General features: G+C 39.6%; 1 protein-coding gene across 2 annotated transcripts in view; it reads right to left on the bottom strand.

The window, feature by feature from the left end:
• TMEM241 (transmembrane protein 241) overlaps positions 1-26,227 on the bottom strand; it is a 200,682-nt gene that overhangs the window by 95,449 nt on the left and 79,006 nt on the right. For both annotated transcript variants that reach the window (XM_043976936.1, XM_043976935.1), the window contains 5 exons: positions 24,828-24,876; positions 23,855-23,900; positions 22,438-22,473; positions 17,814-17,848; positions 11,435-11,504 (listed from right to left, as the gene is read on the bottom strand). In XM_043976936.1, coding sequence (XP_043832871.1) covers positions 11,435-11,504; positions 17,814-17,848; positions 22,438-22,473; positions 23,855-23,900; positions 24,828-24,876 — 236 coding nt within the window. The remainder of the gene's footprint in view (positions 1-11,434; positions 11,505-17,813; positions 17,849-22,437; positions 22,474-23,854; positions 23,901-24,827; positions 24,877-26,227) is intronic.

Below are 26,227 nucleotides of genomic sequence, written 5' to 3' on the forward strand. Positions count from 1 at the left end.
AGGCTGAGAAGAAGCCCAACCATCCCCTGGGCCATGCTGTAGCTTGAATAGTGTGTCCTGGAAGCAGCACCACACACTTAAAGAAGGAGTTAAAAGACAAGAAATAGTAAGCCAGGATGAGCAGGCAGAGAAAGCAGAAGACCATCGAAAACTTCTTTGGGGGTAAGGTAGACCACAACACAACCTCAGAAGAAGAAGATAATAACAGGGTCAAAGCTCCAACATCCAAAGCTTCCAAGAAAAATATGAACTGGTCTCAGGCCATGGAAGCTCTCAAAAGGGACTCTGAAGAATGGAAAGGGAAATGAAAGCGATGCAGGAGAGTCATGAGAAAAAAGTCAACAGTTTGAAAAGCCAAATGGAAAAGGAGATTAAAAAACTGTCTGATGAAAATAACTGCCTAAGAATTAGGATTGAATAAATGGAAGCTAGTGACTTTATGAGAAACCAAGACACAGTAAAGCAAATCCAATTGAATGAAAAAATAGAGGGCAGTGTGAAATATCTCCTTGGAAAAACAGCTGACCTAGAAAATAAATCTAGGAGAGAGAATTTGAAAATCATTGGACTACCTGAAAACCATGACCAAAACAAGAGCTTAGACACCATCCTCCAAGAGATTGTGAGGGAAAATTGCCCTGATATTCTAGAAGCAGAAGCTAAAATAGAAATTGAAAGAATCCACTGATCACCTCCTGAAAGAGATCCCCAAAGGAAAACCTCCAGGAATATTATAGCCAAATTCCAGAACTCCCAGGTCAAGGAGAAAATACTGCAAGCAACTAGAAAAAAGGAATTCAAATACTGTGGAGCCCCAATAAGGATAAAGCAAGATCTAGCAGCTTCTACATTAAAGGACTGAAGGGCATGGAATATGATATTCCAGAGGGCAAAGGAACTGGGACTTCAGCCAAAAATCATGTACCCAGCAAAACTGTGTATAATTTTTCAGAGGCAAAAATGGGATTTCAATGAGAAAGAGGTCTTTCAAGCATTTGTGATGAAAAGACCTGAACTGAATAGAAAATTTGACTTTCAAATACAAGATCCTGGAGAAGCATAAAAAGGTAAACAGGAAAAAGACTTTGTGAGGGACATTAAAAGATCAAACTGTTTACATTCCTACATGGGAAGATAATACTTTGAAATCATAAGAACTATCTCAGTAAGAAATTCAGGGGCAGCTGGATGGTGCAGTGGATAGAGCGCCGGCCCTGGACTCAGGAGAACCTGGGTTCAGGTGTGACCTTGGACACTTGACAATTGATGGCTGTGTGACCCTGGGCAAGTCGCTTGGCCCTGGTTGCCTCACCAAAAAACAAAACAAAACAAATTCTTTACAAGAAATTCACAGAAGACAGGGCTGAACTGAATGTGAAGGGATGATATCTGTAAAGCATTTATGTTTTGTTCTTTGTAGGGCAGATGGAGAGGGGCGTCTTATATCTGGGGCTGGATTTGGGCTTGGGGGGCCTCCTGGGTCCAGGGCTGGTACTTTGTCCACTGTGCCACCTAGCTAATCCATGATGACATCATTAAAATAGGGTTGAGGTGTAGGAGGAATAAACTGGGGGAAGGAGAAGGGGAGAGATGGTCTGGGGAGAGGTATTTCACATGAAGGAAACAAGAAGAAAGCTTATGGAGGAGAGTAGAAGAGGGGGAAGGAGTTGAACCTTAATATCATCAGAATTTGCTCAAAGAAGGACTAACATACATACTCAAGTAGGTATAGTAATATATTTTTGCCCTTGGGGGGTGGGAGAAAAGGGGGGTGGAGAAGGGAAGGAGGAAAGGGCAGATTGGGGGAGAGAGCAGTAAAAAGCAAAACATTTTCAAGGAAGATGAAGATGTTTTGCATTACTGCATCAGTATGACATACTGAATTGCTTGATCTCATAGGGAGGGTTGAGGAGGGTGGGAGGAAGAAAAATTTAGAACACAGAATTAGCTCAGGGACCCTGATCTCATTGGAGTGGGCTCATGGAGGGAATAGATTTCATACCCAATTGGGAGGAGTAATCTAACCCTGCAGGAAAGTAGGAGGGGAAGAGGATAAGGAAGGAAGGATGAAAAAAGGGAATGCAGAGTGAGGGAGAGGATAGTTGGAAGTAAAACACTATTGAGGAGGAATAGGTAAAAAGAAGATAGAGTAAATGTCATGGGAAGGGAGTGGGATGGAGGGAAATAGTTATGATGATTGATTATAATGGCAAAATGTATGGTACCTACTTTGCTGGGCTTTTGTGAAGAAGATTCTCTGTCAAGCTTAAGGTACTATATAAAGGTTATGATGAACAGGATACTATCAGGAAAACCCAGAGAGACCTACATGAGCTGAAGCAGAGTGAAATGTACTGTATACAAAATAACAGCAATAGTGGGGGATGATCTGCTGAGAAGCATGTGGTTGTTCTCAGCAAGGCAATGATCCAATGTAACCCTGAGGGACTTAAGAAGATTGCAGCCCATCTGCAGAGAAAGAACTGATAGTATCTGAAAACAGATGGAAACACATTTAAAATTTTTTTTCATTTCCTCTTTGACAATTCCTTAATCTGAAGTTTTGGGGTTTTTTACTGTTTTCTCTCACAACTAGCTAATATGGGAATTTTTCCATGACTACTCATGTATAACTTATTTTGAATTGATTGAGTTCTTGTGGGTGGGGGGGTGGGAATGGAGGGGGGAAGAGAAGTTGGAACACAAAGTTTTTTAAAAATTGATGTTAAAATTTTGTTTTTACATATATTTTGGAAAATAAAATTCTATTCAGAATTTTAAAAAAACAAAACAAACAAAAAAAGAATGTATAAATGTACAAGGTTATAATTTAAAGGCCCTGCTTTTGTTTCTAACTAAATGGAATTGATGAAGCTGATCATAAGTTCAAGATAAGACTTATTTAAAGCAAAATTTTAATGAAAAGTTTTACAGTTATCCCTGAGAAATGTAAGAAAATGTTTTCAGATAAAAGGTAAGAAAAAGTAATAAATGATTTAGGTTTTTTAAAAAAAGAAAATACTAGGGGCAGCTAGGTGGCACAGTGGATAAAGCACTGGCCTTTGATTCAGGAGGACCTGAGTTCAAATCCAGCCTCAGACACTTGACACTGTGTGACCCTGGGGAAGTCACTTAACCCAATTGCCCTGAAAAAAAAAAGTACTATGTGTACAAAAAACTATAGAACTGTGCATACCCTTTGACCCAGCAACACCACTATTAGGTCTTTATCCCAAAGAGATCATAAAAAAGGGAAAAGGACCCACATGTACAAAATATTTATAGTTGCTCTTTTAGTGGTGGCAAAGAATTGGAAATTGAGGGGATGCCCATCAATTAGGGAATGACTGAACAAGTTGTGGTATATGAATGTAATGGAATACTATTGTGCTGTAAGAAACGACAGAGCAGGCAGATTTCAGAAAAACCTGGAAAGACTTAAATGGACTGATGCTGAGTGAAATGAGCAGAACCAGGAGAACATTGTACACAGTATCAGCAACATTGTATGATGATCAACTGTGATAGACTTAACTCTTCTCAGCAATACAATGAGCCAAGATAATTCCAAAAGACTCATGATGGAAAATGCCCTCCACATCTAGAAAAAAGAACTGTGGAATCTAGATGCAGATTGAACCATACCGTTTGTACTTTTTTTTTTTTTTTTGAGGTTTTCCCATTTTGTTCTGATTCTTCTTTCACAACATAACTAATATATAACCCATATCAGATTGCTTGCTGTCTTAGGGAGTGGGGAGGGAAGAAGAAAAATTTGGACCTAGAAATCTTATAAAAACTAACGGTTAATGTTGAAGAGCAGCTAAGTGGTGCAGTGGATAGAGCACTGGCCCTGGATTCGGGAAAACTGAGTTCAAATCCGGCCTCAGACACTTGATACTTACTAGCTGTGTGACTCTAGGAAAGTCACTTAACCGTCACTGCCCCTCAAAAAAAAAAGTTGAAAACTATCTCCACATGTAACTAGAAAATAATAAAATACTTTTATGATAAAAACATTAAGAATTTTTAAAAACCTAATTTTTTTAAAGTATTGTGTGGTAGGTAATCTGGAGGAAATAAAGAGGTAAATGTTCTAGGTCTCATTTTCCCCATTTTCAGACAAGGAAGTTCTTGGCCTATTTTTGTCTCATGGTCCCCTTTGACAATCTGGTGAAACCTATAGACCCCTTGTTTTAATAAATTTTAAATGCATAAAATACAGTACATAGAATTACCCAGGAAACCAATTATTTTAAAATACACTTATCTGAATTTTTTTTAAACCAAGTTCTCAAGTCCCGGGTCATGAACTGTTTTTCTAGATGGTCTCCTGGTTCACTCCTAGTTCTGACAATCTATGATTCAATGATTCCTATTAATTTTTATCTCTACAATATACCTCCCTTCTAACAGAGCTATCTTACTTCGACCCTCACCTTTCACCCCTTGCCTATTGTACCAACTTCCCAACTAATCTCCCTTCCACCAGCCTTGCCTCTCTCCAATCCAATTCCCCCAACTGCCAAAATATTATTCCTAAAGCCTACAAAGATAATCAAATCAAGATCAAATGAGATAATATTTATAAAATGTAATTAGCATATTGTCCAGTACACAATAGGTACTTAATAAATGCTTACCCTCTTTCCTTCCCCCAGTAAATCTGACGCTGCCATTTCCCACTGAAAAAAATGTAAAAGCGATTTCCCTTTTGCTTGCACATTAAAATGCAGATTACAGTGCCTGGCATATAAGGCCTCAACAACCAGGGACCAATCTGTTATTTGTTGTTTGTTGTTATGGTTGTTGTTTGTGGTGGGTGGTAGTGGTGGTTGAGTCCTGTCCAATTCTTCATGACCCCATTTTGGGTTTTCCTGGCAAAGATACTGGAGTGGTTTTCCATTTTATAGACGAAGAACTGAGGAAACCAGGCTTAAGTGACTTGCCCAGGGTCACACAGCTAGTAAGTGTCTAGGGAAAGATTTGAGCTCAGGCAGATAAGTCTTTCTGACTCCAGTCCTAGCAGTCTATCCACTGTGCCACCTAGCTGCCCATATAAATGCTAGCCATCATCATCGTCGTCGTCGACTTTGCTAGGAATAGGCTACTTGACAAGGGGAACAATTTTCATTTTGAGGTCCTAGCAATATATTGAGATCTTTCTCCAGGAGATCCCTAAATGGGGGAATCTGTATACAAGAGTCTGCTCTCAGAACCAGCTGCTTGGCTCCTGTTTGTGACTGAGTGTGCTTAGGACACGGTTATGGGGATCAGCTTTACATTTAGGGCAGTTTTGCCATGGAGGCTTAAATCACTCAGTCGCTTATAACAGAAAGGCAGAATAGTTCCATGAGAAGGCAGAGTCCTAGAAGTCAGGTAGCCTAGAATTCTATTCCTTGGCAATGCTTCTGACACCTCCTTTAACTTTCCCCATCTATAAAATGGGACTGAGAGTACTTGCTTTCAATGTAGGAATATTTTGCACAACCTCACACGTATGATTGATATCATACTGCTTGCCTTCTCAACGAGTGGAGCAGGGGCTAGTGGGAAGAGAATTTGGAACTCAATTTTTTTTTTAAATGAATGTTAAAGTCTATTATAAAAAAAATTTAAAGGACTTTACTTGCCTTTTGTTTTGGTTCATAAGAACGAATCACAGACTTATAGAAAAGCTGAGAGAAAGCTTAGAGATGATTTAAGAGCAATCATCTAATGTTAACAGATTAAGAACAGTATGACACAAAGGATCACTGGCCTCGATACTTGATGGCTTCCATGTAAGTTTTGGCTCTGCCTCCAGCTATGTGACCCCTCTGAGCCTCAGTTTCCTCCTATGTACAAGGCAGATAATAATGCTTTCACTACCTACCTCATGAGAGGCTTCAAAGAAAGCAACATAAATTTTAAATCTTAAAATACTGTATAGATGTGAATAATAATAATAATTGTCATTAATATTATAAATGAAGAAATGAGAAAACTGAGTCCAAAAAACCTGAAGTCACTTTGCCATGGTGACAGAGGTAACAAGTCAGACAGCCAGGAATGGAACCCTGCCTTTTGATTCCTAATTCAATACCTTTTCTGCTCCATCATGAAAATTCAGTGAGATTAGGTTTGAGATAAGCCGGATTCCCTCATGAGAGAGCTCACAAGGTAGACTGGGAGAGAAAAGTAAGAAATAACCCTGTTCCAATCCTTTCGGCAGTTTTTAATTTAATTCCCCAGCATAGATTGCCTAGAGTCACAGAAATAAAGTCAAAAAGCATTTTTAAACCCCCAATGTGTGCCAGGAACAACGCTAAAGGCAGAGGATACAAAGAAAGGCAAAAATAGCCTCTGAGTTGCTTTTGTTCAGTCATTTTCAGTTGTGTTCGACTCTTTGTGACCCCATTTTGGGTATTCTTGGCAAAGATACTGAAGTGATTTGTCATTTCCTTCTCCCACTCATTTTACAGATAAGGAAACTGCAGTAAGCAGGGTTAAGTGACTTGCCCAGGGTCACACAGCTAGGAAGCATCTGAGGCCAAATTTGAATTCATAAAGACTCCAAACCCATCACTCTCTCCACTGTACCACCTAGCTGCCCCCCAACCCCAGCTGCAGAGTCTCTTAGGTGCTCATAATCTGAGGAGGAAAACAATATACAATTACATACAATCAAACACAAATACATGGTAAATTGGGGGTAATCTCAGAGGGAAAACACTAGTATTTGATTGGAAGAGGCTTCTTCCAAGAGGTAGGATTGTAGCTGAGACTTGAAGAAAACCAGGGAAGCCAGAAAGGGAAATGAATAGGGAGGGAATTCCAGGGATGGGGGATAGCCCATAAAAATTCAGGGTTGTGACTTGGGATGTCTTATGCAAAAAAAAAACCCAAAACCCAAAAACCAAAACCAAAACGAAAAGAAAGAAACTAGCAAGAAAGCCAGAGTCAGTAGATCATAGAGTATATGGAGAAGAGTGAGGTGGAAGAAGACAGGAAAGGTAGCAAGGGGTCAGGTTATGAAAGACTTTAAAAACCCTCAACCCTGGGGAGATAAATTTGGGTGTGGCTGCTGCCTTTGTGTCCTGAGGAGAGAGATGGCTTGAGAGATCCAAAGCCACCCCTCACCCAATTCCCCAAGCCACCACCAGTGGGGGATGGTCCTCCCTCACTAAGGGAACTTTCCACAGTCAAATGGTCACCCCCATCAGTCCTCTATAAAAGCACCTGCCTGTCTCCTGCTCGAGGATATTGGGTGTCCTAGAGCCACTGTCTCTGTGCCATGCCTTTCTCCCCATAAGAAATCCAAGGATTTCTTTCATGGTTTCCTTTCCCTTTCCTTCCCCTTCCTTTAAATAAACGACTATCTTATTCTAAAAACAAAACAAAACAAGCAGGATTTTATGTTTGGTCCTAAGGAGCCGTTGGAGTTTACTTAGTAGAGTTACAGGAAGGATTTTTTTTTGGGGGGGGGGAAGGAGCAGGTTAAGGGGGATATGGTCAGACTCATCCTTGCAGAAGATCACTTTGGTAGATGAGTGGAAGATAGACTGGAGTAGGTAGAGACAAGGCTGGGAGACCAATTGACAGGCTGTTTCAATAGTTCAAACTAGAAGTGGTTAGGGTCTATACCAGGGTGATGACAGGAGTCCTCTGAATCCAGAACCCACAGTTTATAAACACTCGTAATACAGTGGAAAGAAACTCCCAGGGGTCTTCTCTTACTGTCCCTCCACTTTTTTCCCCTCTTAATTTTTTCTCTCTCTGACCTCTCCTCACATTTTAAAGCACTAGAATATCTAGGGATAAGGGACAGGAAGAGAGGGGACATGGGTAGCAAGGGGATCAGGGCAGTAAAAAAAGGGCAACAACCACTTCAATTATACCACACACACACACACACACACACACAAAGCCCATCTCTGTGCTTAAGTTACTGAGTATATGCATTTGTCTCTGATTCTCTGTGACCCCATTTGGGGTTTTCTTTGCAAAGATACTGGTGTAGTTTGTCCTTTTCTTTTCCCCACTCATTTTACAGGTGAGGAAACTGAGGTGCACAGGTTAAGTGACTTGCTCAGGGCCACACAGCTAATAAGTGTCTGAGGCCAGATTTGAACTCAGGAAGATGAGTCTTCCTGGCTTCAGGTCCTGCACTCTATCCAGTGCACCACACAGCTGCTTAAGCTACTACTACTGACCTTAAAATAGACATTTATAGAAAGTGTACTCACTATTTCAGGTTAATTTAATATTTCTGTGAAATACTTCTGAATGCTTTTAAAATGTTTAGTATTTTGTTTTTTCCCAATTACATGCAAAAACAATTTTAACATTCATTTTTAAAACTCTGAATTCCAAATTCTCTCCCTTCCTTTCTCCTTACCCCCCTTATTGAGAAGGCAAGCAATTTGATACAAATTATACATGTGTAGTAATGCAAAGTAGGTTTCCATATTAGTCATGTTGTGACTACTTCTGAATTCTTTATGCATCAACATCAAACTCATCCTTTGCAAACTCCCCTCCTCTCCCCCAACAGTTTTCCCCTCCTTGTAGTGGCAGTAAATTTGAAAGGATGGGAGGAGGACAGGAGGAGGGGAATCTCTAGGACCCTCCCTGAACGGCTCTGGAATTCACCCGAGATAGTTTCATGAATGGGATGCATCCTCTCTCAGGATTTAGCCTTCAATCGGGAAGATCAGTAACATGGCTTAGAGAAAGGAACCCTTTTTTATACCAAGAAAACCTCTGTACTCTCATGAGGAGGAAAATGAAGAAGACAGACTTCTCTCCCTGTTAAAATGTAATACATCAGTTTGTATGTCAGGTTGTGGGCAGTAGCAAATTAAAGAGGACCAAACTGAAGCAAAGATGTCACCCCACAGAGCAAGGCAACACTAATGGGCCACAAATTGTGTCTCTGCTCAAAATAATGAAACATCAGTTTGACATTCCCTTCTTTGTCTTTCTAGTAATTCTGTCAAATAATAAAACCTCCAGGAAAACACAATCATATGTACAAGTGTGGCACTAAAGAATTATATTTTATAATCATAGCTAAGAGTAAACTGAATAATAAATAAACAAGCTAATATACTCTGGAAGAGATATTTTAGTCAAGCTTTCCAAAAATCTGTAACCAGGGAATTTAAAATGAGCTAAGGCTCAAGCACATAAAAGAATCTCAACAAAGTACATTCAAGCCTTTGCTTGAATATCATTTATATCTAGGAGCTATTCATGACTTGTTGATTTAAAAAAAAAAAATAGGATGGGGGCGGCTAGGTGGCGCAGTGGATAGAGCACTGGCCCTGGAGTCAGGAGTACCTGAGTTCAAATCCGGCCTCAGACACTTAACACTTACTAGCTGTGTGACCCTGGGCAAGTCACTTAACCCCAATTGCCTCACTAAAAAAAAAAAAAAAATTTAGAAGTAGGTCATGTATGCTGTGCTAAAGTTTAAGCCCTAAGGTCAATAGGTATTGCCCTGGGCAGCTAGGTGGCACAGTGGATAGAGCACCAGCCTGGAGTCAGGAGTACCTGAGTTCAAATCCGGCCTCAGACACTTAACACTTACTAGCTGTGTGACCCTGGGCAAGTCACTTAACCCCAATTGCCCCGCCAAGAAAAAACAAACAAAACAAACAACAAAAAAAATAGGATGAACTTTTAGGCTCATGACATCATCAAGTTAAATCTGGAAAGGGTGGTGTTGTTGTTCAGTCGTTGGTAAAGATACTGGAGTGGTTTGCCATTTCCTTCTCCAGCTCATTTTACAGATGGGAAAACTGAGGCAAAGAGAGTAAAGTGACTTGCCCAGGGTCACATGGCTAACAATTGGTTGAGCTAGTCCTGAGACCCAGGTCTTCTGTTCCCAACTCCAGTGTCTTCCCATTACGTTGTTATGTGGGACTTTTTAATAGGATTTTTTCCCCAAAGTATTGACAAGTACCTATAGTAATGGGAGCCTTTTTCCATATTAGGAGGTCTGACAACAATAAGACCCCCACTTTGGAGGAAGTATTGTGCAGAGGGGAGACCACAGACGTGTAGTCAGAGGTGCACTGGAGAGAGCACTAGATTTCAACACGGTCGACCTGAATTTAAATCCCTTCACCTCTCTAGATCTCAGTCTCCTCACCTGTAAAATGAAGGAATTGGGGGCTGATGATCTCTAAAGTCCCCAGCTCTAAGTCTGGTTTGAAATCTCAACTGTGCTCCTTAGTACCTATGTGACCTTGGGCAAACCACTTAAACTCCCTAGGGATCAATTTCCTCTTCTTTACAATGAGGGGGTTAGACTAGATGCTGTCTAAAGTTCCTTCTGGTTCTAAATCTTTTAATTTACTAGCCAAACAGTAAACTAGAAGCTGGGAAACTAAGTGGTGCAGTGGATAGAGCACTGGGCCTGGAGTCAGGAAGACGAGTTCAAAAATGGCCTCAGACACTTAGTAGCTATGTGACCCTGAGCAAGTCACTTAACCCTCTTTGCCTGAGTTTCCTCATCTGTGAAATGAGCTGGAGAAGGAAATGAAAAACCACTCCAGTATCTTTGCCAAGAAACCCCTAAACGGAGCCAAGAAGTCAGACACACCTCAACAGCAACAAACTAGAAGCTAACAAATTTGGATTCTAGTCTAGCTCCTACTACCAACCAGTTGGATTAGGTGAACTTCCAGCTCCATAATTCTAGGATCCCATGAGTTTGAGGTCAGGTGTTGGGAAACTGATATTCTAATTTAAGGCTCTGACTTCATTTGAAAGTTAAATAATAAATGATCTTTGCATCTGTCTACTGTTCTGTATTACCCACTAGACTGTAAACTCCTTGAGAATGGAGATTGAGTCTGATGCATCTTCTGTCTCTCCCCCCACTTCTCCCCAAAGCACCTAGCACAATGCTGATCACCCATAAATGCCTGTTATATGTCTGAGTGATCTTTGCTTCCTCCTTATACTCCACACAGCCTCTGCAATTCATGAAGTTAACGGATTGTATTGGGCTTTTTCCAACAGAAATTCAGCTTTACCTTGGAAAACTTCAGGTAACATAAATGGCTAGAGTGCTGGATCAGACTCAAACACTCACAAGCTATGGGACCACAGGCAAGTTACTTAACTTCTCCAAGATTCCATTTGCTCATCTATAAAATGAGGCTCCAAAAAGATAAAGTGTTTCTCCGAATTTAAAGTGCAATCTAAGTAGTAGTAGGATTTTTTTTTTTTGGGGGGGGGAGGTGTTCTTTTCTTAAAGATTACCTACAGGGGCAGTGAGGTGGCGCAGTGGATAGAGCATTGGCCCTGGATTCAGGAGGACCTGAGTTCAAATCTGACCTCAGACACTTGACACTTACTAGCTGTGTGACCCTGGGCAAGTCACTTAACCCCAATTGCCTCACCAAAAAAAAAAAAAAAGAAAGAAAGAAAAAAAGATTACCTAGCACAGCAGCTGGTGTGGAATCTGTAGAAATACAGGAATGGAAACTCCAGGGCCCTGAAAAGATCACCTGAGGGACAAAGAATACAATGCATAAAACACTGGCAAGAGATAGATACATACATACATACATATATAAGTCAGTCAGACGGGGCAGCTAGGTGGCGCAGTGGATAGAGCACTGGCCCTGGATTCAGGAGTACCTGAGTTCAAATCCAGCCTCAGACACTTAACACTTACTAGCTGTGTGACCTGGGCAAGTCACTTAACCCCCATTGCCTCACTAAAAAAAAAAAATTAAAAATAATAAAAATAATAAGTCAGTCAGACAAACAAGTAAATGGATAAATAAGAATAGATAAATCAACATATGTAATTAAATAAATGAATAGATTGAAAAATAGATTAAAATGGATAAATAAGAGTAATTAAATGAATAAATAATAATTAGATAAATTAATAAATCAATGAATAAATAGATAAACGGACAAACTTCCATTATCATCAGTGAAACACAATTAGCCAGTCATTGGTCCAGTATTCCTTTGATTCTTTCCAATTACCTACTGGTTTTATTGGTGCTTCTCTGGTGCAGAATGGAAAGTGGGAGAGTAGAGAACATTTTTCAAAAGAGCCTTTTACGAGGGGGAAAGAGTAGCCTTACACAACTAACATTCAATGATGAATAAATTCCACAGGCATCTTTCAAAGTCTTCACGTTTAGAGGGCAAAGAAGGAACAAGTTCCATGCAAACAGTGTGTGTTCATTTAACTTCAGGGTCCAAAGGCTACATTTATTTCTACTGAAGTAAGTTCATTCTTTTAGTTCCACTTAGTGGAATAGGAAATGCTCACACACATTGGCTGTGTCCCTCTGTGGAATTTGAACTCGGTCATAGACAATAAGTCAAGAGGTTTTTAAAAAATGTTTTAAGCCCTTCCAAATATGTCCAGAGAAAGAGAACTGAGCATTTCCTTCCAAATCTGGAATTCTTTCATCTCTGAGGGGTCTTGCCTTCAGAACTGTGGTCCTCAGAAAATCTGAGTCTTCGACTGATGGGGCTATAACATTTATTGAATAATCATAGTGTTGCTTCCTGAGCAAAACTCACAAGAACAAGTTTACAAGTATTCCACTGATTAACTTGAATTAGATATTTCCCATAATACATGTACAGTAATCCTTTGACAATCTGGTCAGACATATAAATGCAATCTTGTTTTAGTTGTTTTGTTGTTATTGTTTTTTTAGTAGCATAAATCACAGCCAAGTTGACCGACATTCTTAGTGATGTTTAGGTCTCAGGAAACAGACCCAAAAAAAAAAAAGCAATTTTCTCTCTTAAGATTAAAGAATAATGCCCAAATTGGAGGAGCCATCTGCAGCCATTTAGCAAAATCCACATTGGAGAAAAGAATCCCTACTACAATACATGCAATATAAGTAACATATCTAGCGTTGGTTTGAAAATTCATAGTGAGGATGAGCCCCTTACATCCTAAGGCAACCCATTCAACTATGGGAGCATCCTAATTCTTAGTATTTCCTTATATGAAACACAAGTTTGTCTCTTCACAACTGCCTCCCATTGGTCCCAGTTCCACCCTCTAAGACCAAACAAAAGTCATCAAATCCTTGTCTCCAGGCTAATGAGGTTAGGATTTAGACACATCCAAGTTTGTGCCTTTCTCAAGCACTTAGGGGTTTTCTTGAACAGTTCTAAGGTAGTTACAATACTAGTAATTATCCCTATCCTGGAACATGACTCATTTTTACAAATAAAATTATATTGATATCTTTTGTTTTTACATTGCCTGAATCTCCTTCTGTATCTCTTCCTTCACTTTACAGAGCCACCCCTTATGACCCCCCCAAAAAAATATTGAATAGAAAAAGAGGGGAAAAGAAGAGAAAAAACAACCAGTAAAACCAATTTGTCAACAAAAAAAAATCTGAAAACAAATGCAAGGTTCCACACTTGTGGACCTCCCATCTTTGCAAAGGAGCAAGGAGAGGTGTTTTCTCATATCTCTTTGGAGCCATTCTTGTTCTTTATAATTCTCTTAGCATTCACTTGGGGCAACTAGGTGTGGCAGTAGATAGAATGCTAGGCTTGGAATCAGGAAGACTCATCTTCCAGAGTTCAAATCTTGCCTCAGACACTATCTATGTGACTCAGGACAAGTCACTTGATCCTGTGTGCCTCAATTTCTTCATCTGTAAAATTAGCTGGAGAAAGATATGTAGTATTTTTTTTTGCAGGACAATGAGGATAAAGTGACTTGCCCAGGGGCACACAGCTAGTAAGGGTTAAGTGTCTGAGGCAAGATTTGAACTCGGGTCCTCCTGAGTGCTTTATCCACTGTGTCACCTAGCTGACCCCCTGGAGAAGGGTATGGAAAACCATTCCAGCATCTTTGCCAAGAAAACTCCAAATAGGGTCATGAAGAATCAGACACTACTGAAACAACTGAATAACAACAACATTTGCTTTTGATTATGTTGTGGTATTTGTCCTATTTATATTGTGGTAGTCATTTTATATCCTTTTCTTCACTTTCCTTACTTCATTCTGTATCAGTTCATGTACATGTGCTGTGAGAAGCACAATAATATTTCATTACATTCATGGACCACATTTTGTTTAACCATTCAGTTCCCAATCAACAGACAACACTTTGTTCCTGGAAAGTGATTTGTAATCGATAGAATCCATGATTTCAGCAGTGTGGATATTCATTAGCATATCACAACCCTATATCTATACCTTAACAACCTTATATCTATACCTTAACAGCTAGTCTTCTTGAGTTGCTGAGACTGAACAAATATAGCATCTGGTGGCCAACTTTCTGATGATGACCTTCTCTGAGCTTATGCCAGCTGGTCTTTGGATGACGGGAGCACACATGGTTCATTGCTGGGCATATACCAAGCTTCCCCAGCTTAGTAGGACTTGCTAGGGCTCTTATTCTTCTGGCCTTTGAAAACTTAAATCATCTTCATTTCACAGTGAAGTATCAGAGTAGAGCTCTTAATTTATATAATTCTTCAAACAGGTAGATAATAATATCCTTATCTAGATTTTAAGAAATTCTGCTATTAGTCTTTTCAATTATATCTTCAATCCATTGATAAAAATCAAGTGGTACTATAATTGTTCCAGGAATTTTAAATCTTACATTAAATAAAAAATAAAGTAGTGAAATTCATTTTTTAAAAACACCAAAATACGATAGATTGCCTCCCCAAAAAGGAAAGCTATGTACCACAATGGAATAAAATAGTACCTTTAGACATTACAGAAAATGGTATGAATATATGATCAAGAAATAATTTTTTAAAATAAGAAAACAGGAAAATCTTTAAAATGATAAACATAAGAATTCCTTTATTAAGCACTTAGAAACCTCACTTTAAGTGATCATGAAATCTCAATCTACAAAATGAATTTGAAACTCTACTTTTCAAAAATGATATGTGTAAAAATAGAGGACTATGGGTTCAGGAGGTATGGTACTCGACCTTTGCATATCAGTTTATTCACTTTTAAGACAAGAATAATACCACTTGATTGATTATACATAACTTTGGGACTCTCTCTCCTTTTCCATTCCTACTATTACTGCTAACCATATTCCAGGCAAATGGAAAAACCTCCTTACACCCAGACTTCTTTATCCCTCCAATCAATCCTAAACATACATACTAAATTAAGCTTTCTTTAATTGTGGCCCACTCTGCTTCCAAATCATTCAACAGACTACCACTGCCTACCAAATAAAATCCTGACACTTTGTCCTAAAATTTCAGGCCTTCTCCAATGTACAAGGGCTGTCTTCTCAGTCCCTTCTAATTATTGTTTCCCAATATGAACACTATACTGCAACCTATCGGGACTAATCTTTGTTTGGACACAAAGATACAATATGATTTCCTGGCTCTTCATCTTTCCCCAATCCTATTCCTCTGTCTGGAATGACTTCCTGTCTTATCTTTGTCTTTTTTAAAAATTTATTTTATTTTTAATTTATGGAATAAATAATAATTTCCATAACATTGTATAATTTAAAAGATTGCACATGAAACTGAAAATCTATTATATACATTGACATAAAATAAATTTATATAAAATTTTTTTCCTCTTTTTTCCCTTCCCACCCCTAGAGATGGCTACCATTAGACACAAATAGGTATAGATTTGTAAAATTATTCTATACAAACTTCTATGTATCAATTCTTTCTCCGGATGCAGTCTTTCTTCACATGTCCTTTGTGGTTAATTTGGATATTTTTTATAGTCAAAAATGACTTAGTCGCTCAAAGTTGTTCTTAAAACAATATTGCTGTTACTATTTACAATGTTCTCCTGGTTCTGCTCATTTCCCTCTTCATTATGTTGTGTTAGTCTTGCCATATTTTTCTAAGATCACTGAACTCATCATTTCTCACAGCATGGTAGGATTGGGGAATGGCTGAACAAGTTGTGGTACATGATTGTGATGACATACTACTGCTTTTGTCTTTCATAATTCCATCAATTCTTTCAGCTCTTGATTCAATACACCTTCTACACGGGGCTTCTCTGATTACCCTGTAACTGTCTTATTTTGTCACCAAGTTCTTGTCTTTTGCAGCCATGATTTTTATTACCTTCCCCAACTTCAGGTGCAGAGACACCAGCCCAGATGAACAGCATCAGGTTCCACTGAGTGTGTGAAAGACTGAGAAGTCTCCCTGGCCTTATATTTGCAGCTTCTGCTCTCTCATTCCATAACTATTTTCAGTGGATTTGAGCCGTGACTGCCCCTTCAAGTGAATTGGACTAAATGACCTGTGAAGTGGTTTCTCCATGAGTCTATGATTGAATCCCATGATCCATAGAGCTGTCCCTCTGTGAAAGGTTTTTAAGGAAGATAAATGGCAGTTAGCTTCTGTATAAGTTTATTCATCTGTAAAATGGGAGTAATGCCACCTGCCTTACCTATTCTGCATGTTTTCCAGGAGGATCTCCTTTCATTTCAGATTATACATGGTAAAGGGGAACAGGAACAGTATAAATAAGTTTAATACAAAAGTAATAAAAAAATTACAGAAAACTCCTCCTTGCCATAATGGTTTCACCAGAAATGCCAAGAAAATACAAAATGAACTAGTTTAGGTTTCAGCTCTTTTTATTCCCCAGCCCAGCCCTGGAAGGAAATGCTTAAGAAGGTGGGCTGAGAGTGGGAGAAGAACCTAGCTGAAAGCTTGTCTCATAAGCAAGTAAGAATGGAGAAAAATCTAACCACTTCCTGTTTTCCTGGGTCAGGAAGTTCCACATTGTTTTGAACTGGCTAGGTTTGTCCTCAGTTTCACACTAAAACAACCTCTTTACCTAGGATCCCTTTGGCTCCCCTGACTTTCTTTTTACAGTTAAACATTCAAAAGCAGCAAACAAATCAACCTCAAAGATGGGAGCCAAAATATCTTTGAACTCGAAACACCCCTGAGGATTGTCAAGAATAGTACTGACTTCAACCATGGTAGGGACCCAAAGAAAAGTGCCTAGTGAAGCCCTACCTCTCCTTCAAAACAAATGCTCAGGAAAGCACAGGCTAGCATCAAAATGTAGAGATGTGCACCATTTTAGCAAGGATCATTTGGTTTAACAATTTATGTGAATACTTTTGGCAATCAACATACTGCATTATGCTGAAGATCATAGATGTATTGACTGAGCCCCTGCAGGACTCTGTCCAAGGTTTATTGGCACAGTGAAATCACCTTTATTCTTTGAGAACCACAGAATATGCAAGTTGGCAGAAAAGAGTATTCCTGTGGCCACATTCAAGTTGGTATCTAATCTCTCCACCCCAGGCTCAACTGTAGTTTCAACATCAGGAGTAGAAAATGCATGGTGGTCACCTCCAAGTAAACAATGAGGATTGTCTTAATGATTTCTAAAGCACTGGTCACCCTATATAACATGATCCTTTCTGGTTCTTATGCTACTCCAATTTTCAACCACTGTGGGCATTCTGGGAAGTCCAGGAAAGGGATCATATCACCATAAGGTCTTTTCCAATGCCATCATCAGCTCAATATGCTGCTGTAACCAAGAAACCAACAACATGGTAGCTATTATAGCTGAATTATAGAGCTGGAAGGAGCCATAGAGCCCAAATTCTCTGATTTTATGGATAAGGAAATGGAGATCCAATAAGGCTGTGATGTGCATAAGGTGTCATAGGTGGTCAGTGGTAGAGCCACCCACTAGAACCAAAATTCAAGTCCAGGACTCAGGAGAACTCAAGTCTTCCCCAGTGCAGTATGTCTTCTCATAAAGAACATAAAGAACTTAAAGGTATTTCAAGAAATTTGTAGTTTTAACTTTACCTGTGGGATGAGATGCAAAGGCCAACAGGACCATGCTAAAAAAAGAAATGACAAAGTGTTACATATGAATTCTGTAAGTAAAAGAAACTTTTAACCTATTCTATCAGGCAGCAAAGTTTTTCTCAAAGCAAATTCTCCAGGATAACAATTTTTTATTAACTATATATTGCATTCTATGGCTTACCAGTGACTGGCACACAATTATTAAAAGTTTGTTAACTTGCCTTGTCATACCATAACTTTGCCTTAATATACTTTACCTTCTTCCCATTTACTGAAAGAGATGAAAAACTTAAAATGAATCTTACGTTGATGTGCAAATCCAGTCACCATTTACCTTAGATCTCAAGCTCTACTCCTTATCCCTAAGTTTCCTGTCTGGCCTCAGTCATGTTATTTTTCTCAGTTCCTCTTAATGGAATGCCCAACTAAGCCATCATTAGTACAATATGGTACTGGAACCAAAAAGCCAACAACATGGCATCCATTATTGCTGAACTATAGGCTGGAAGAAGCCATATATCTCAATCTTCCCCCAATCCCAGTGTTAGAAAGATAAACAGAGGCCATACCCAATTTACTAGTGGGTCCTGTTTCAATGTTCTTTTTTTTAATTATAAACTTGATCAACATCAATGAGCATGAACACTTCCATATACAAAGAAGGTCAGAAAAGGTGTCCATGTAAAGCCATGAATCTATGCATTCTGGACAGCTTGTTTTTATTTTGTTTTTCTGAGAGTTTCTGTTAAAGTTCCTTGTTTAGAACCTGAAATGCACTATTTCAGAGAAACAATTTTACATGGAGTAATTAAGTAACCAAGCCTGCCTACAAAAATATACTTAACTACATTTCTAATCATCCTAGCTTGAGTCCTGGGATCAGGAGACCACTAGGTGGATGAAATTCTCATCATTTGAGAATTTGACTTATAGCATTGTGTTCCCTTCATATGCAAAGATGTTCATTTGGATAGGTAAAACATGAACATGGATTACTTTATAAAATGAGGTAGCGGCCATCAATCATGACTCGAACTGAAACAGTGGGTGAGTAAACTTGAATGGCATGTTCCCAGAACCTACCACCATACCTTAGTCATGGTAAGTGTCATTTGAAAATGATATGGATTGAATTAAAGATGCAGAAAGTCCTAAGTACAGGCTTCTCTACTTGGGGGTTGGGATCAGGGAAAAGAGGAGGTCAGGCCTGGCTAGGGGGCAATAGGGGCAGAGACCACATGAAGACACAATTTCTGCCAAGTTGGATGGGGAGAGGGCAAAATTAAAGGGGAGAGATAAAGAGTGGTATGCTTGGGGCAGCTAGGTGGCGCAGTAGATAGAGGACTGGCCCTGGATTCAGGAGGACCTGAGTTCAAATCCAGCCTCAGACACTTGACACTTACTAGCTGTGTGACCCTGGGCAAGTCACTTAACCCCAATTGCCTCACACACACATACACAAAAAAAGAGTGATATGCTTCATCAGACCAGCCCAACTTTGCCTTAGAGCTAATGAGACAGAGGAGATAAGGGGGTATTGTCAGTGTTATTACTCCCACTGTAGAATAGTTGGAGAAAAGAGGGTACCGAAGGAGAAAAAAAAATAACCTTTAAGAAATAAGTAGCCCTGGGGCAGCTAGGTGGTGCAGTGGATACCAGCCCTGGATTCAGGAGGACCTGAGTTCAAATTTGGCCTCAGACACTGTGTGACTCTGGGCAAGTCACTTCACCCTCATTGTCCCGCAGAAAGAAAGAAAGAAAGAAAGAAAGAAAGAAAGAAAGAAAGAAAGAAAGAAAGAAAGAAAGAAAGAAAGAAAGAAAGAAAGAAAGAAAGAAAGAAAGAAAGAAAGAAAGAAAGAAAGAAAGAAAGAAAGAAAGAAAGAAAGAAAGTTGCCCTTTGAAACTAGGGGCTATTGAGCTAGAAGCCCAAAGTCAAAGGAAAAAGCTTGATGAGAAAATTGGTCCTTTACCCACCATCGTAATTTTACAAGAACTAAATTTATAATTATTTTAGTCATTGCTAGTATGTACATTCTTGACAGAAATCTCTGGGAAGTCTATAATGTGAAATTACATATAGTAGTTGTAGCCATGGAATGATAGGATTAAATAATGTGCTAATTTGGAAAAAAAAAAGAACACATCAGAATATGGCACCCATTTCTTCTCTGCTAAACAATAAACAAACTAAACAATAAACTCTCCCTATGCTTTTTTGTTTTGTTTTGTTTTTACTGAGGCATTTGGGGTTAAGTGACTTGCCCAGGGTCACACAGCTAGTAAGTGTTAAGTGTCTGAGGCTGCATTTGAACTCAGGTACTCCTGACTCCAGGGCCGGCTCTCTATCCACTGCGCCACCTAGCTGCCCCGCCTCCCTATGCTAATAGCCAATAAATCTTCCTTCAATTCTATCCAAGTCTAATTGTCAGTGATGTTGTTATTTCTCAAAGAGGACCATGATATCAGGGTGATGTCATGACTTACACTGAATTGGATTTAAGTGAGGGAGGGCTATGCAAATTCACCAACCTCACTCTCTCCTCCAGAGTCATCCTGGTCCATGGCAAGATATAGATCAGGACGACTAGAGATGGCTCCAGATGTTCAAGGTAATTGGGGTTAAGTGACTTGCCCAGGGTCACACCACTAGTAAGTGTCTGAGGTAAGATTTGAACTCAGGTCCTCCCAACTTCAAGGCCAGTGCTATATCCAATGTACCACCAAGCCAAGACAGAATTCCTAAGTTTCCTTTGGAGCTTTAAAACAACACCATTTCAAAGAAACCTCATATGTAAAATAAAGGGTTTGGGCTGGATGATCATTAAGCCCTAAAATTCTCTGCTTCTGAGCCCCTGGAAAATTGTTCTTCCATTTAAACAACTATAGACTAAGTGAAGCCAGAAGTATCCTGGAAAAACCCAGACTAAGGGTGTCTGAAAGTAAGCTGCACACCAGAATTTCCCATAGGCGTCATTAATTGATAATTAATTAAAGGTCCCTAAAAACCAAGGTCAAGCTTTGAAATTTGTGTTTTGTTTTAGATGGGGAGACAGACTTGTCATCTCATTTATTTGAAGAGTTCCTCATGGTGAAACTCTCTCCACCAATGCAAACATATAACTTATGGTCTAAGAGTTGCCTGAAAGGTTGAGACAGCCATAGTCATAGTGATAATATGTATCAAAGCCAGGATTTGAATACAGGTTTTTAGCCACAACCCTATGCTGCTTCCCCACATTACTTCTACCATATAACATAGCTGTGAACCCAGAAGAAAGAAAAAAAGGCCCAAACTATTCACTTTTAATGGTTATCCCCACCTCTTGCATATACATTCTTCCTTCTTCCCCTCCATCCTTTCTTCTCTACTTCCCTTTTATCCATCCAACTGATCAACACCACCCCCCCCCTTGCCTCTAGTATCTCACTGCTCTGCTCAGAATCATTAAACAGAAAGATTCAGGGAATAAATATTCCCTCAGAAAAGGGGGGGTGGCTGGACTAAAGTTTCAAAAACTTCTCACCACTTGTCTCTCACTAAAAAATTGAAAGCTCAAACCAAGTTCCCTGCCTTGGCCGGCAAGGCTTTGAGTTGGCAACGCAGAAGCACAGATGACCCATAAATCCACACATAATGGAAAGCTTTGGATGCTCATTCCTCTGTGTTTTCAATGCCATTGAAAAGCCAAACAGTGCCCCCAGTATTGATTCACACATTTTCATCACTTGTGCCGAAAGAAAAGACTTGGCAATGGGATTTTGGCGTGAGCTGGCTGACCCCCAGTCTCAGCCAGGAAGCTGTAAGCATCAGACTCACAGGCAATAAATATACACATGATAAAAATAAAGGAATGGATAGGACTAGGGAAGAGAGCACAGGAAAATTAGCGATAGGTCAAAAAAGCTCTAAATCTTCACTTTTCCATATTCCTCATTCCTTTGATTGTTTGATTTGGCTCGAAGTTTTGCCTGAAATGGTACAATGCCATGGAAGCATTTAAAAAACAAAACAAAAAAAATCCTGAGTTTTTAGTCAAGTCCCATAAAAAGGCTTTCACTACAACATTCAGGCAAGGTAGACCAGATGGGAGTCTTCTATTTGCTCCAATGGAAGCTCTCATCCATGCTTGGAGCAAAGCCTGCTGTTTAAAAGGCATTCTTCAATATAAATATTTAGTTGAGTATCAGGTTTACCTTGAAATGAGAATAACAGTTCTCTGTGGATGCTGGAAGCAAGGCTGCTCACTCCAGAAATAATGGATGACCAAATGGACAAAAGGTTCACCCCCAACTTGACTCCGTTATTACCTCAGTGTGACTACATGTAAGCCTTCCTGGATTTCCCCAAACCAAGCTAACTTGGCTTCTTGTGCTGAAGCCTAGAGTGGACAGTGGGAGACTAGACTTTCCTGCTACAAAAAAGCCATACACGTTAACCTGCTCTTCTATTAAATCATTTTAATTTCTGTCCAGTTCACAGTTCATTCCTTTGAACTAATCTGGTGAGGAGGAACAGTGTCTCAAAGTGTTCAGAATTGTTCAGAACATGACTGGAAAATGTTTTTGAAAAATTAAAGCAAAAGACAACATTTTAAAAAGATGACGAGGTTAGTAATTTTACCTGAATATGTAGTTTAGGTACTGCTGGTCAATGTCACTAGGGAGTCAAAGGGAAGGGAAAAGGGAAAATTACTGTCAGTTGTTTTGCAAATATAAAATATTTCTATTTCTCTACTAAGGCATTACTAGTGGCACATTGTTACGAAAGAACAAGAAGCAGTATTAAGGGTCCTTCAAATGCAAACTAGCACCTGGATTTTAAAAAAAATATCAGTGTAGTGAATTCCCAGTGAGCAAACTCACTCCCCACCAATGTAGATTATTGCATGATCTGTTACTTACGGAGCATTGTCTGGTGTGACGGGTAAAACTAAATGTGTGTGGTTACCCTACCTGTCCCCTCATGGGGAAAGCTAACTGGGACAACAGTTTAACAGTTTAGGTATTAAACATTTATTAAAATATATTAGACGTTAACAAAGAGAGAACAAGAATAGGAAAACCCTATTCTCACACACTGCTGTCTCATGCTCACACAGCAGGGGGCCCGTGTAATATTAATAATATTCTCACACTGGGCAGGGCACTGAGAGATGGAATAATTTGATGAGTATCACCCAACCAGTATGTTTCAGCAGCAGGTGACAAGACAAAGGTCATTGTGACTCTGGGCACGGTTCTCTATCCATTATGTCACACGACCTTTCACCTGGATTTTCAAGAATTTTTTGTTTGTTTCATTCAAATCAGATACGTTTTCGCATGAAGAAGGGGACACTTGGCTGAGAGAAGCCATAGAGATCATATAAAACAGCAACCATTTTTTGGTGATCTCCTGGGAATATGGCCCAAAGAGCATGTGACCCAAGTGAGGACATCCAACACTTGAGATGCAGAATTGACTTAATGCTCATCTGGGAGAGTTTAATTTAAAAGAAAATTTGAAAGCAGTATGTTTCTTTAGGTTTAATCCAGGAATAGCCACTCAAGGCGGCTCTCAAGGAAACTCCAAATTAAGTATCCTCCGCTCATTTCCTTCATCTAACTAAGCTGACAAAAAAGTGACTACTTGGACCAACCCCATCCTGTATACCAAAGGTTCACTGTATCCAGAGAATAGAGCTGATAACTATATAGGCTTCTTTCTATGTGTGTCCAGATTCAAACTGAAAAACTATGGGGATTACTTACTGCCTCTATAGGCTAGAAGTAAGCTCAGGGCATAAGGTTGACAGCTGAGTAACTTAGAGAAAATTGTACACATGGGTATGTACTGAGATTACAAAATTTCAGATAGCAATAACAGAGATGAGAATAGCCTTTGGGACCTAAATCTGTTGCCCTCCCATAATCCTATGCTGCAGAGCTTTGGGTCCCCAAGTTTATAGGTCACTAGCTATTGGGATGAATGGCTGCAGATCATTCCTTTTCTTTAATCAAAAACAAAAACAAAATCCAAAAAAACTTCCAAAATTTACCTTAACGTGTTGGATTTCTGGGCCTTGTGAAGTATTTTGTAAGTGCCTGTAAATGAAATAAAACATGCCACTGATATGTGCTCACTCTAGTAAACAAACTAAGCTAGCTCACCGTCATTGAATCACATAAGCAAAGGGCTGGAAGGGTCTCTCAAGGTCAGAGCAAGGTCCAGATGAGACGGTACTACGACCTGATAGATGAGCACCCATCCTCTTTCTAAAGGTCTACAAGAGAGCTGTCACAATCTATGCTGCTGCATTCCAACATATAAGCGGCTTAAAGAGAATACTAAACAGGCAAGGGTTAGTCATTCACTAGTACAGTGGCCAGCAAAAGCTGAATTTCCCTTACATGTCAGCTATGGTAAACAGAAACACAGAGCACCGTTCAGATTCCAAACTCAGTCAGAGTGGCACGTTTTCTCACAATACAGTATGGCTCACAACATGACATAGGCCAAAACCTGCCCCCCCACACACACACACAATTAAATGAGCCCTTTATGTAAACCCACTCTGGAATTTTCTGGTATCCAGTTGAAAGAAAATGACCTTGACATAAATTTCTGTGCATATTCCCAGGATTTTTGAGGAAAGACTTGCCAACATTCCATAAATTGGTCTGGGGAAGTGAATCTTAAGTCACAATGTCTTAATTAAAGTTTTCCATGAATGACAGGAAGAGGTAGTCGGGACTGATATAATTGAGGGAAAATTCCAAAGAAGCCAAAGCAATTCAGAAAACCACCAGTGGATTCTGACCCAATCCAAGTCTACTTTGGTGCCTGGAGTCCGCTTCTCCTCTCATCCACATCTCCTCTAACAGGAAGGTATCTTTGATTTGAAGAAGCATGAGTGGGATCTGACTCTTTCCTCAAATTCTCCCTTCTTTCCTCCACTCTTCCAAATCTTAAATACTTTCCTATTATCAAAACCTTCGTGATTTTTTTCCTGGAGTGCTTTTTAAACTTACCTACACAGAATAAGTGAATGGTAGCCCAGAAATATCCAATTTGATCAAACTGTAACAAAGGACAAATAAGTGAATTATTTCAGGCAGGAAAAGATAGATATCCTACATCGTGTGCACAAGGCAACAAGGACAGTGGTGTCTACAGAACGCATGGCATGCTCCAGAGGTTAACGGTGGCCAGGGCAGACAAACTCTGAGACCCTCTTAACCTTCTGATGGGTTGTCAGTAAGGGAAGTCTTTAAGGACATCATATTTCAAAACACAACTTCAAAGTTGGATGTTTCAGCCATTGGTCTCTGACTGTAGTTGAAAGAAAAGGGGGAATGGTAAAAGCACCTACTATGTGCTAAGTAGGCACTGTGCTAAATGCAGTTGGATCTGTCCCCTGGGTCACTCTTCAGGCCATATACCCAGGAGATCTCACACACACACACACACACACACACACACACACACACACACACAATGCTTGCTATTTTATATAATCTCTATGGCTCCCCCTGCCTAAGTTTCCCTTTCTTTACATGGAAATGTATCTTATTTGGATGAAATGTGGTCTCATTTGACTCTCACAACAGCCTTTGAAGTATGTGCTACTATTATCCCCATTTTACAGGTTAAGGAAACTGAGGCAAACAGAAGCTAAATGACTTATCCAGGGTCACAAAGCTAGTAAATAAATGTCTGAGGCTGGATTTGAACTTGGGTCTTCCTTACTTCAGGTCCCAGCACTCTAACCACTATGCCACATTGATGCCTTTCAAAGTAGATGGTAGAAAAGATAGCATAACTTCTCCATGAATCACAGAATCACAAGATTACAGAACTTGTGTTGCAAAAGGCTTCTTCAGTGGTCTTCTGCTCCTAGGGTATCAAACTCGAACAGAAATGGGGGGCTACTAAATAGTACATAAGGATCCTAGCAGCTACATATTGGCTTTAGAAACCACATTTTGCCATTATCTATGCTCGATGGTATTTTTATTTATTTTGTTAAATGTTTCCCAATTAAATTTTAATCTGGTTCTGCTGGGCCACATGTTTGATATCTCTAATCTAGTCCATCTTAAAAAAGGTGTCCCTGGGGCAGCTAGATGGTGCAGGGGATAGAGCACCGGCCCTGGATTCAGGAGGATCTGAGTTCAAATCCAGCCTCAGACACTTAACACTTACTAGCTGTGTGACCCTGGGCAAGTCACTTAACCCCACTGCCTCACCAAAAAAAAAAAAAAGGGTGTCCCAAAACTCCTAATGTACTTTCAACTTGGGGGAATCATTAAGCTTTTGGGGACAGCCTGTATAAGAAATAAATACTCAGGATAACATACCCAACAAGGGGACATATAGCCACTACTTGAAACACTCAAAGGAAAGGGAACCCATCACCTCTCATAGCAGC

The sequence above is a fragment of the Dromiciops gliroides genome, chromosome 1, assembly GCF_019393635.1.
Source record: "Dromiciops gliroides isolate mDroGli1 chromosome 1, mDroGli1.pri, whole genome shotgun sequence".
Lineage (NCBI taxonomy): Eukaryota > Metazoa > Chordata > Mammalia > Microbiotheria > Microbiotheriidae > Dromiciops > Dromiciops gliroides.